Source organism: Patella vulgata, chromosome 9, assembly GCF_932274485.2.
Source record: "Patella vulgata chromosome 9, xgPatVulg1.2, whole genome shotgun sequence".
Classification (NCBI taxonomy): domain Eukaryota; kingdom Metazoa; phylum Mollusca; class Gastropoda; family Patellidae; genus Patella; species Patella vulgata.
In genome coordinates, this window is record NC_065887.2 from 38566474 (window position 1) to 38579371 (window position 12898).

The 12898-nt window shown below is 35.6% G+C and overlaps 1 protein-coding gene across 3 annotated transcripts in view; it reads left to right on the plus strand.

The window, feature by feature from the left end:
* LOC126807874 (polypeptide N-acetylgalactosaminyltransferase 13) overlaps positions 1-12898 on the plus strand; it is a 44445-nt gene that overhangs the window by 16624 nt on the left and 14923 nt on the right. For all 3 annotated transcript variants that reach the window (XM_050532736.2, XM_050532738.2, XM_050532737.2), the window contains exons 4-9: positions 873-1044; positions 7771-7940; positions 8885-8989; positions 9589-9691; positions 11711-11881; positions 12595-12712. In XM_050532736.2, coding sequence (XP_050388693.1) covers positions 873-1044; positions 7771-7940; positions 8885-8989; positions 9589-9691; positions 11711-11881; positions 12595-12712 — 839 coding nt within the window. The remainder of the gene's footprint in view (positions 1-872; positions 1045-7770; positions 7941-8884; positions 8990-9588; positions 9692-11710; positions 11882-12594; positions 12713-12898) is intronic.

Here is a 12898-nt window from a genome sequence, read left to right on the forward strand (position 1 = left end):
GAGACTGCCATTTGGTTGAGACTTCTGTTGTATTTCGCTGAATATAACTGATTTGAAATTAAGAGTAAAAACGGTAACAATTGAATGTAAATCAGTTTATATACATTCATACTACATTATTATATGCGTTGCAACCGATTTGTGTCAATTTCTAGGTGCCAAATATTAGCGATTTAGCTCCTTTAAAGTATAATTTATTAAAATACGTATAATAACCTTTTACACAAATACGAACAGTAAACATTGAAAAATATTGATAACAATAAAGTATAAATAACTCTTCTCAACTAATTAAGAACCAAGCATGATGTCATCGCCATCATCTTGGAAATGAGATGTCATATTGAAAATCGAAGTCCAATTGTCCAAGGACCAAGCCTGCCAAGTTTCATGTCGGTCGTACTTGAATTGACTGAACCTTAGGATTTTTCCGTAGAGTACAGTGTAGTTCCTCCAAGAACAACATCAAAATCATTCAGACAACCCCCACCCTCTCCCTCTCCACCCCTCAAACAAAGAAAACAACAAAAATAACAACATGCAATCAGTAGGGTCGCCTGTCCAACCTCGTGAATTTTCTCCAAGTCCTCCAGTTTCCTCCCACTGCTAAAGACTCCTATGCGCAAGTGTATTATTGAAATAAAATTGAACCATATGTTAGTCCCGAAATGACCTACTTTGTGTCGAGTGGACGTTAATCCCCAATTTTCTCTCTCTTTCCCTCCAGCCTTTTCTATATCGTAACTTCCAATATTATATAGTGGTCAGTTTCAAGATCCATTTTACTACCAACATCATTCTTCAAATGACGTTTTATGTGTACGCTTATTCCGTCGATTATGAATACCTTAACAGTTTATTTAACATTTCAGGATTAATGCCAAAGCGAGTTCCTACTGGTCCCGGAGAACAAGGACGAGCTGTGGTTGTACCAGATTCTATGAAAGATGAGGCGAAGGAGAAGTTTAAAATAAATCAGTTTAATTTAATAGCCAGTGATTTGGTATCATTAAACAGATCACTACCAGATTATAGAATGGATGCGTAAGTCCTGTTATTTTTGTTTTGACCAATACCACATTTTTGTCTGTCCGTCTGTCTGTCCATCACACTTTTTGGGACACAATAACTCTTTTTCTAATTGAGCTAGAATGTTCAAACTTGGTGTAGGTGTTTATTAGATCAATGCCTTGATGAAGTTCGAAGATGAGCAGATAAGCAATTTGATTGGTTGATGCTTTGGGACACGATAACTTGAGTTCTAATGAAGTGAGAGTGGTGAAACTTGGTGTATAGTTTTGATTGGCTGAGACTTTGGAACACATTAAAACTCTCCTTCTAATTGAGCTAGAATGTTCAAACTTGGTGTAGGCGTTCATTAGGTGAATTCCTTGATGGAGTTCGATGATAACATTGTCTGCTTACGGTAAGCAGAGATAAGCAATCTGATTGGTTGATGCTTTGGGACAAGATAACTTTGATTCTATCTGATAGAGAGTGATGAAAGTTAGTGTATAGGTGATAATTTGTTTGATTGCTTGATACTTTTGAAAAAAATAAATGTGCGAATAATGAATATGTTTCATCGATTTATTTTGGGATTTCAGCGGGGGACATCAGCCTCACTGTTGGCTTGTTATAGTTACAATACCACATTTTTAAAGTTACAATACCACATTGTTATGGTTACAATACCACATAGTTAGAGCTATGATATCACATTGTTATGGTCACAATACCACATACATGTAGTTAGAGCTACAATACCACATAGTTAGAATTACAATACCACATTGTAAAAGCTATAATAATACCACAATAGAGCTACATTACCACATAGTACAGCTCGAATACCACATTGCAATAGCTACTTTACCACATAGATATAGCTACAATACCACATAGTTACAGCTACAATATAGGTATAGCTACAATACCACATAGTTACAGCTACATGTACCATACCATATAGTTAGAGCTACAATACCACATAGTACAGCTCGAATACCACATTGCAATAGCTACTTTACCACATAGAGCTACAATACCACATAGTTAGAGCTACGGAATTGCAAATTTTACTGAAAATGAAATGAAGGTTTAACATCTTATTTTTCTGCACCAAATAGGCTAATGAAGACAGGCATATTCCATGCAGCATGCACCAAGTAGGCTTATGACGACAGGCTCATGCAGCCTGCTATTAGGGAAATTTGTCCTGACTATCCAGGGGTCTTTAACATGTGCCTAGGTCAATTTTTGATCCTATCCAAACTACTGGACACTTTTTCCTTTAGTATTCAATATCAATTAAAACAAATAGAATTTGGTCTGTTTTTGTCTCTTGTGTGAAGTATTTACCAATTAAAAATCTATGCAATCAACCCATATTAAAAAATAAACGGATAAAAAGAAAATATATTGATTTTAAAGATTGTTAGTTTCTAGAAGTCTGAAAATACTTGAAAATGATACAGAAATTGACTTTCGAATTGAATCAAAGAGCATTCAAATATTTGAATAGTAAAATCAGCATTTAGTGAGACCACTACTCTTGAAAAAGGTTGCCCCAACCTAAACAGTATTGCCTATTATGTGGATCGTCACAAAACTGTAGTCCATGTATACACAGACAATTTGTTTATTGAGACATGCTGTCGTTGTTGGTGTATAATATCTTTCTTCAAAGGTTAAACTCTAAACAGGTATGTCAGAGTTTAAAGAAAAAAGCAATAACAGAATTTAACCACGATGCAACTTTTTAAACAAGTCTTAAGATAAATGTTTATTTCATCAATATTCTACTTGACTTTACTTTAAAACAATAAATATTGGAAAAAATAAATAACATGTTGTCAAAAAATACAACTTGCTGGGGGTTTTCTAAAGGGACGTTGTCAGGTTTGATGACCATAAGATATTTACCTGTTGGCATCCAGTACTACAGGTATATATAAGTTTAGTGAAAATAATAATCATTCTTTCGTGTAAATTTACTAAATACTACATCAGGTCTTGCCCCAAAATCAGTAATATTGAGTGGCTTGTAATGTCGTACTATTCTTCACCAATCGGGCTAATAAAAATATCCATACACCATATTGACCCTAACCCTAGCCATGCCAATGCGTAGTCTTATTTCATTTTCCAACTACCAGGAGATCTTTAACATGTACAAAATAGTTTTGAGAATTGGCTGAATCCATGGTCTTCCATAGAAATAAGGAAGAAAAACATGGATGCTATGTTTCGCTGGAATATGATTGTTGAATTGATATCTCACAGTCTTGGTGTTTCTCTACAGAGCAAATTTCATGTATTAAAAACAGGGCTGTAATATTTGACAGCATCCATTTAACCATTTGAAATATTAGGGTATAAAAAAAAATGTTAGCAAGGTCAAAAGGTCATGAGTGGCTTTTGTTTTTAGTGGCTACTGGTGTTTAGATGTCTGCTCTCGTCTGCCATGTTTGTTAGAGATTAAAATCATGGATTTACTCAGATGTACTTTAGAGACTGATCGGAAAAATTTCTTTTCGTGTGTTATTCCATTGCTGTGATTTCAAACATTTTTGTTGTAAAATTTTGCAATACAGAAAGACACAAGATTTGTAAAAAAAAATACAAACATGATGTTGGAAAAAACAGGTGGTATAATTACTGAAAGCGAGAGACAAATGGGGTTTAACATCTACTCAATACAAACTAGGTCATTTCGGGACTAACATGGTTCAATTTTATTTCAATAATTTGCTTGCGCTTAGGGGTCTTAGCAGTGGGAGGAAACCGGAGGACCAGGAGTAAACCCGCAAGGTTGGACAGCAACCCTACTCCTTGTCACATACAACCAGGGAAGCAAAACCACGCCAGTTGACTCAATGACAGACCTTCATATACAATGCACATGCGCTAACCTTTTGGCCATTCGGCCCCACATATAATGACAGGATGAGTCTCCGATATATTTTACTGAATAAAACTAGATATTTCTGTGTGAATGAATTTATTATAATCCCCCATTTTTGTGTAAATATCAGAAGCTCTGTGGATACTGTTGTGAAGAAATACAATCTGTCAATTTCATTGTGCTTGTTGGTCTTAAAATTCCTAAGGGAGCCACAGTTAGAGTGGTTCAGGGTCAGAAAATCCACCCAACAGACAATATTTGGGGTTTATTTTAACATTATATGATAAGGCTTACCATAAAAATTTCATTCATCACAATAAAGGTCTGGCCATGTTTGATTTTTGAGGATATAACCATCTGGGCTTGTGCTTTTAAAATATTGAAAAAATGACCGGCTGCCATTCTCAAGGGAGTTAACCCTTCATGACAAAATGAGTTATGGTTCTTAGTTACATAAAGTTTGAAACTTTGCTCTGGAACGCATAATTAATTTGAAATTCTTCGTTTTTTTAACATACATGTAGGTCCCAATGACGATAAATTTAATGCTTTTAACCCCTTAGTTTTTGAACACAAGAGACACAGAGAGAGAAATGAAACTAAATAACTCCAAATATCAGTTACATATATCAGTTACATTTTCAGCCAAAATGTCCCTCATAGCACTCTGTATGGAGTATGCCCTTCTTCATTAACACAGTCAGAGCAGAACAGTAGGACATTAAAACCCATTCGTCTTGAATCTACAAATCTACAATACGTTAGAAATGTTCAGATGTTTCTACAAAGCTTCAAGCAACGATTAACAGATTGCTGTTCACAACAGTGGTCACCCAATGTATCTTCCAATTCTAAACTTGAACAGTATAGCTATTTTAAGTCCATACTCGAAAATGAGAAATATTTGTCAGCGATTTATAATAATAAATATCAAATAGCATTAACCAGATTTAGATGTGGGAACCACAACTTAGCACTAGAAACTGAAGATGGTATAATATAGATACATGTAGATCTGACAGAACATGTAAATATTGTCTGGATAATCTAGGCTGCTCGACTATCGAAGATGAAAATCATTTCATTGTATCTTGTCAAATGTATAGAGACCTTAGATCACAACTTATGCCATGGATCAACTCATCCTATTGTAATAACACTTATTTGTATATAAAAGCTATGTCAGATATAAACATTGTAAATAATGTAGCAGAATATATATTTAAGGCTAACAGCATAAGAACTAGTTATCTGTTGTAATATAATTATGTTTTATATAGTTGATATATTCTATTATACTGCACTACTATGTACTATGGGCCAGAAGCCTTAAATACTGGGGGGGGGGGGGCTTGGATGTCTGTCATTGAGTCAACTGGCGTGGTTTCGATTCCCCGGTTGTACGTGACAAGGAGTAGGGTCACCTGTCCAACCTTGCTTGTTTTCTCCATATGTTGAACCATATGTGAGTCCTGAAATGACCTAGTTTCTTTCGTTTGTTAAACCCCATTTCTCTCTCTCTATTACCAGGCCACTTCTTACTTGAAACAATGAGCCATTGTTACTCATTTCTAAATGGCCCCAATATTTTGTTTTAAAGCTTTTAAGACAAGGTAAATAAAACATTTCTTCACATTTTGGCTTTTGATTTACATACATTTATCTTACCTTTTTATACGCCCACTTTGAAATGTGGTCGTATATTGTCGCGCCCCCGTCGGTCCGTCGGTCCAGCATCCACAATTGCTTGTGGACGCTCTAGAGGCCAAAGTTAATATCCGATTGACTTTAAATTTATACACAGTGTTTAAGGTCATGAGACGAGGAAGCCTATTGATTTTCAGCGATTTCTGATAATTACTGCCAGAGTTATGGCCCTTGATCACTTCAAAAAATCTTGTGGACGTTCTAGAGGCCAAAGTTAATATTCGATTGACTTTAAATTTATACACAGTGTTTAAGGTCATAAGACGAAGAAGCCTATTGGTTTTCAGCGATTTCCGCTCTAAAGGCTAAAGTTATCATCCGATTGACTTCAGATTGATACACAAAGTTTAAGATCTTGAGACGAACAAGTATATTGATTTTCAATGAATTTTTATGACTTGAACAAATCCATGATATTAAAAGTTTTGTATACAAAACGTTAGCATGGGGCAGAACTTTATAAAAACCAAACAAATTCTAATGGTTTTCTGATAATTACTTCATGAGTTGTTGCTCTTAATCAGATTTTAGTGTATTATAAATGTTTCATTACCGAAAAAAGTAAGAATATGCGACAACTCTTGTTGACTGCCCGGACGATTTAGCTGCTGTGGGCGTATGTTTCGTTGCCTGGCAACCTATCTTTGATTTATTTATACACATTATTTATGTTCATGACATGAAGAATCCTATTCATTTTCAATGATTTCCTAAAATCAGTTGAAGGTATGGCCTTTGATCAGTTAAAAAGTCTTGTGGACGTTCTAGAAGTTAAAGTTATCATCCAGCTGATTTGAAATTTATACACCGGAAAAATTCATGGGTTGTAACTTTTGATCAATTTTTAGTGTCTTTTAATTATTCCTACTATGCAACAATCTTTGTTGACTGCTCGGATTACTTAACTTCTGCAGGCATATGTGTCGTTGCCTGGCAGCCTATCTTACTTACGGTATTTTATGAAATTTGTAGGAAACTTCAGATTTATACAAGAAATGATTAGATTTTATTTATTTGTTTTCTTATGATATTGGCAACAACATCTTTATATTTTTTAATTAAAATCAGTGTTTTCTGTAGGAAATTCAACAATTATGAAATTTGTAGGAAACTTCAGATTTATACAAGAAATGATTAGATTTTATTTATTTGTTTTCTTATGATATTGGCAACAACATCTTTATATTTTTTAATTAAAATCAGTGTTTTCTGTAGGAAATTCAACAGTTACCATTTTGTCTTCAATCAAGTTTTGTCAAAAGACTGCATAGCAGTCTCACTTTCTTCAAATTCTGGTTAATACTAACTTCTATGAGGTTTTTATACATGTACATTGAATTTATAAAATTTAAAAATTCAGCCAATGACCAGTCTTCTCTTCGATTAACTGTAATCAGTCAGTTATCTAACCGATAATGCAATTGACTTTCCAGCAACAAAAATATAACAGACAGTTATAACAAGACATTTTAGCAAGATAACGGTCCGTTAAAGTTTAATGAATTGTTAAAATAACAACTAGCCCCAAGAGTATAAAACAAAGGCCTGATTTGCGCTGATAAAATTATTGACTTGTACCAATAACACAGATATTGTCGTATTTCTGTATCTTATAAAACATGCCCAAGGGTGTGAAATGTCGTTTAATGTTTTAATCATGACTTACACATACACTTTAATGCGACATGTCACTATTAATTCTTGCTATCACTGTCATTAAAACTATAAAAACGATAGGCAGTGTGTCATGAAAAGCATGTTGCCGTCTCAATATGATTGTACATGTATGTGTTGGTTTTATTGCTTGAATTGTAAATATAAAGTTTAAATATGAAATCATGCAGAATTTGCTTTTTTGATATTTTTATTTTACTGGTTCATAAATAAAAGTTCATGACACTTGATACCAGGGCTATCGTTTCAGTCATGTTTACAAGTCATGACTGGCTGTCAGTCAGTATTTATCAACCAAGAGATACACATGATATTGGATAGCTTTGATAACCTTGCTGTGAAATGATCAAAGTAAATTTTGTATGTATCTGTGAACTGCTTGGGCGACTTAGCTGCTGTGGGTGTATGTTTTGTTGCCTGGCAACCTAACTTTGATAACCTTGCTGTGAAATGATCGAATTAAATATTTTATGTATATTTAGATGTAAGAAGAAAGAATATCAAGTGTCCAAGTTTCCGACTACTAGTATTATTATCGTATTTCACAACGAGGCGTGGAGTACGTTACTACGTTTAGTTCACAGTATCATCAATCGGTCACCTAGAGCGTTATTAAAAGAGATTATACTTGTAGATGACGCTAGTGATAAAGGTAGGTCACACAATTTTTAACTACACATTGAAGATCAGATTTAATAGAGAAAAAAACGAACAGTGGAGACAATAGACATTTTAACTGTCCACATTAACCATTAAAAAAATAATATGTAGTTGTCTCAAATAACTTAAATATTGTGTTGACGAGACGTTTTTCTCTTAAAGTAACTAATCCAGACATTATATAACTTTTAGGGTTTAATCAATGTTTAATGTACCCATATTAGTTATTTAACATTTAGTTATAAAAACAAAACTAAATTATCACCGGTAGATATTCTGCCAGCTTGAATTTAATCAGATTAAAGGAGACTCATCAAAAAAAAACTTACCTAACACATATTGGTGATGCTGGCTTCATTATATCACCTTCAGGGGATCTCGAATGCTGACAAATGTTGTAAATACTGATTGATATTCCTTTTATAGAATCAACTTTCATCACAATCTGTTAGTTTTCAAGTATTTGAAAACCCTGGGGGGGGGGGGGGGGCAAATGCTTAGTGCATGGGCGTTTGATCATAAGGTCTGACATTGAGTCAAGTGGCATGGTTTCGATTCCGCGCCTGTACATGACAAGGAGTATTAGGCTCACCTGTCCAGCCTCATTGGTTTTCTCCGGGTCCTCGATTTCCTCCCACTGCTGAAGACTACTATGTGCTAGCGAATTATTGAAATAAAATTTAACCACATTTAGTCCTGAAATGACCTAGTTTGTGTCTAGTGGACATTAAACCCCATTTTTCTCTCTCTCTTATTTCAAAACCACTCAAATGACAATCAGTGACTTTAATATTATTACAGCGGGAAAATGTGCAAACCTTTTTCAGATCAAGCCTTTTGTTTGAATGTACAAAGTTATAATGAAGTCATATATAACAATACTAATTAATAGGAGGAGATTCTGTGTATTAATTTGTTTTATTTTTTTTCTAACAGATCATTTAGGAAGACAGTTAGATAATTATGTAAAGAAATTACCTGTACCTGTCAAAGTTTTACGTTCAGAAGAAAGAACTGGTTTAATTAGAGCTAGATTAAAAGGTAGGTGTAACATTAGCAGGAATTAATGCTGTATTACTAACCAGGATGTTCTGGGTTTGATCTAAGTGTTGATCAAGAAAGTTTCACTTTCTACCATTATCAGCACATTAAAGCACCCCTGGCAGCTGAAAATCGATATATGAGTAGGCCATAGTATAACTGTCGGGACATATTATACGCCATTGGCACATTCCTATTCTCTTCTGTAGGTTGGGGGGTGGATGGCTTAATGGTTAGCATGTGCATTGTATCATAAGGTCTGTCATTGAGTCAACTGGCATGGTTTTGATTCCCCGGTTGTAGGTGACAAGGAGTAGGGTCACCTGTCCAACCTTGTGGTTTTTCTCCAGGTCCTCAGGTTTTCTCCCACTGCTAAAGACCCCTGCGTGCAAACAAATTGTTGAAATAAAATTGAACCATATGTTAGTCCCGAAATACCTAGTTTGTGTCAAGTACATGTTACACCCTCTCTCTCTCTCTCTCTCTCTCTCTCTCTCTCTGTGTCTCCATATAATATAATTTTCCTTCCATTTTGTGAGAAGCTGAGTCCTTTACATGTAATTTAACAGTCAGATGAATATTTGTTTATGTATTTTCAGGAGCTGCGGCAAGTAAAGGTGAAGTATTGACGTTTTTAGATGCACATTGTGAATGTACAGAAGGCTGGTTAGAACCGTTATTAAACGAAATATATAAAGACAGGTGAGATAATCTCTTTCTATTTACTTATCACTTAAAAACAGAAACAAGAATAAAACACACCTGAAACTATAGGATTCGTGTTGGTGCTAAACTATGTCTTCTTTGTGTATTTCTTTTGTTTAGTGTGGTGATAGTGGTGGGCGAATGGTTTAACACAAACACGTTACATTATACGGACTGTCATTGAGTCAAGTGCAGTGGTTTTGATTCCCAGCTTGTACATGACAAGAAGTAGTGCCACCTGGTCAACCTTGTGGGTTTTCTCTGGATCCTCCGGTTTCCTCCCACTTCTAAAGACCCATGGTGGGGTTTCATGGCCGAAATTGAGTCAACTTGCATGGTTTTGATTCCTTGGTTGTATGTGACAAGGAGTAGGGTCGTGGGTTTTCTCCGGGTCCTCCAGTTTCATCCCACTGCTAAAGACCCCAATGCACAAGCGAATTATTGAAATAAAATTGAACCATGTGTTAGTCCCGATATGACCTAGTGTGTGTTGAGCTGACGTTAAACCCCATCTCTTCCTCTCTCCCTCTCTCTCTCTCTCTCTCTCTCTCTTAGAAGACCCATATGCCCAAGATAATTATTGAAAAAAAATTGAACCAGATGTTTGTCCCAAAATGGCATAGTTTCTGTCAAGTGGATGTTAAACCCCAATTCTTTCTCTCACGGGGGGTTAGATGGCCGAATAGTTAGCACGTGCATGCTGTATTATACGGCCTGTCATTGAGTCAACTGGCGTGGTTTCGAATCTCCGGTTGTACATGACAAGGAGTAGGGGCGCCTGTCCAACCTCATGGGTTTTTTCCGGATCCTCCCGTTTCCTCCCACGGCTAAAGACCCCAACGCGCAAGCAAATTATTGAAATAAAATTGAACCATATGTTAGTCCCAAAATGACCTAGTTTGTGTTGAGTGGAGTTAAACCCCATTTCTCTCTCTCTTTCTCTCTCTTCTTTTTAGCACTAATAATAAGCTTTCAGAATATATGATTAAATATTAGTTGTAGTACAGCTTGAAGCATATATACACTACAGTGTCTGGTTTCAACACAATATACAGTAGAATCTGCATTAAGCAGCCACCCAAGGGAATTTTCACAACTGACCGCTTAACGGGAGTGGCCTCTTAATAAAATCTCGTTGCTTTTTGTGCTGACATAAATTAAATATTACGCTTGGATGCATTGGAAGCGGTAAAATTGGCCGTCGCTGAATCTTGCGGCGAACGAAAATTGTGCTGACAAATTAAATATTACGCTTGAATGCATTGAAAGCGGTAAATTTGACCGTCGCTGAATTTTGCATCGAACGAAAATTCTTTACTCAAATCTCGGACATAACTTCTGTAAACTTGTCATTTTGTACCAACCTTCGATACTACTGTCTACCATTGTGATGCATTTGATAATATTTATCCATTTTTGTGAAGAAAATCGATGAATTAATTTTATTTTATCAAAAAAGCACATGAACAAAAAAACATCGCTAATTTTATCACCTATTTACAGGGGGTGTAACTCTGTATGTAATATTATAGGAGGCGCTAAGAGAGATACTAGATGATCGTGACAAAACTCGGTACTTTTATTTTATTCAGTCAGGATCAAATAATGTGTCGTTACGCGTGAAAACAATGATCAGGTTAGTCGTGTAATAAAACAAAAGATTAATTAACAGATAATCCCGGGTTGATTGTTATTTTTACATTTCTTTTTACCTGATCAGTGGGGGTCCAGTTAATTAACTACTACTCACGGGATTAGCGGGGGTGTTACAAAGAACGACAAGATGGTATCATTCAACAATGGCCGTTGAATGGGCGATGTTTTGTTGAATTTATTAGTAAAATAGTGACCGCTGGCCGATAGAGGAGTGACCGTTGAATAAAGAGATGAAACAACAGAATTTCTACGGGGGGAATTTATCATGACCGCTTACAAGGAGATGTCGCTGAATAGGAGTGGCTGCTCATACAGATTCTACTGTATCTATAATCATATATATATACTCTTGTATTTCAGAACATCGGTTGTATGTCCTATTATAGATGTAATAAGTGATGATACATTTGAGTACATAACAGGTAGTGATATGACCTGGGGAGGATTTAACTGGAAGTTGAATTTCCGCTGGTATCCTGTACCACAGAGAGAACTAGAGAGACGAGGAGGAGACAGAAGTCTACCAACAAAGTAAGTAAGAATAAAAAATGGTTCAGCAGACCTGGCAGTAATAATTGTAGTTGTCACTGATATTATGCCATCTTCATTAGCCCAGTCGGAGCAGAACAGTAGGACGTTAAACCCCATATCATCTCTTTTCATTCGATTCCTGCATTGGCCGAGAAAGTTCATCCAGATGTGGTTCCCCCTTGTTAGTGATGCAGGACTGAGGGTCTGACAAGGACAGCCGTCTAGTCATTCGGATGGCACGAAAAATCAAGGTCCCTTATACACATTGGAGTGCATGTAAAAGATCCCTTGACAGTTGGAATTTAATATAAGAATAGGCCGTAGCTACGATTATAACACAGTAATTGTTTTCCATAGAACTGTTGTTTATTGCAATGTGTTCAATTACTAAATGTGATTTAAATTGTAAACTTGTATATTTATCAGTTGAAAATGAAATCTTTGAAGAGAAAATGGAGTTGGGTGGCTGAATGGTTTAACATATGTGCTTCAGATCATAATATCTGTCATTGAGTCAAGAAGCATGATTTCAAACCAACACGATGAGCACAGGGACGCTTGTCTGTACTAATGGGTTTTCTCTGGGTCCTCCAGACCCATACATACCAGTAAATTATTAAAATGAAATTGAACCATGTGTTAGTCCCAACTTGATGTAGTTTGTGCCGAGTGGACCTTAAACCTCATTTCTAATTTTATGTTTTATTTTACAGAACACCAACAATGGCTGGTGGTTTATTTGCTATACAGAGAGATTATTTCTATGAGATCGGATCATATGATGAGGGTATGGATATATGGGGTGGTGAAAACCTAGAAATGTCATACAGGGTAAGTTCCTTGATTATTAAATCGTTGATTGAGAATAAGAATTATTGTGTGTTATAAGAATTGACTAGTACTATTCTAAAAATCACAGTTACATGTGTTGTTCCACAGTAAAGATTGCAACTATTATTCCATAGTACAATTACTAGTCTAAAGTACAGATAACAATTACTAGTCTAAAGTACAATT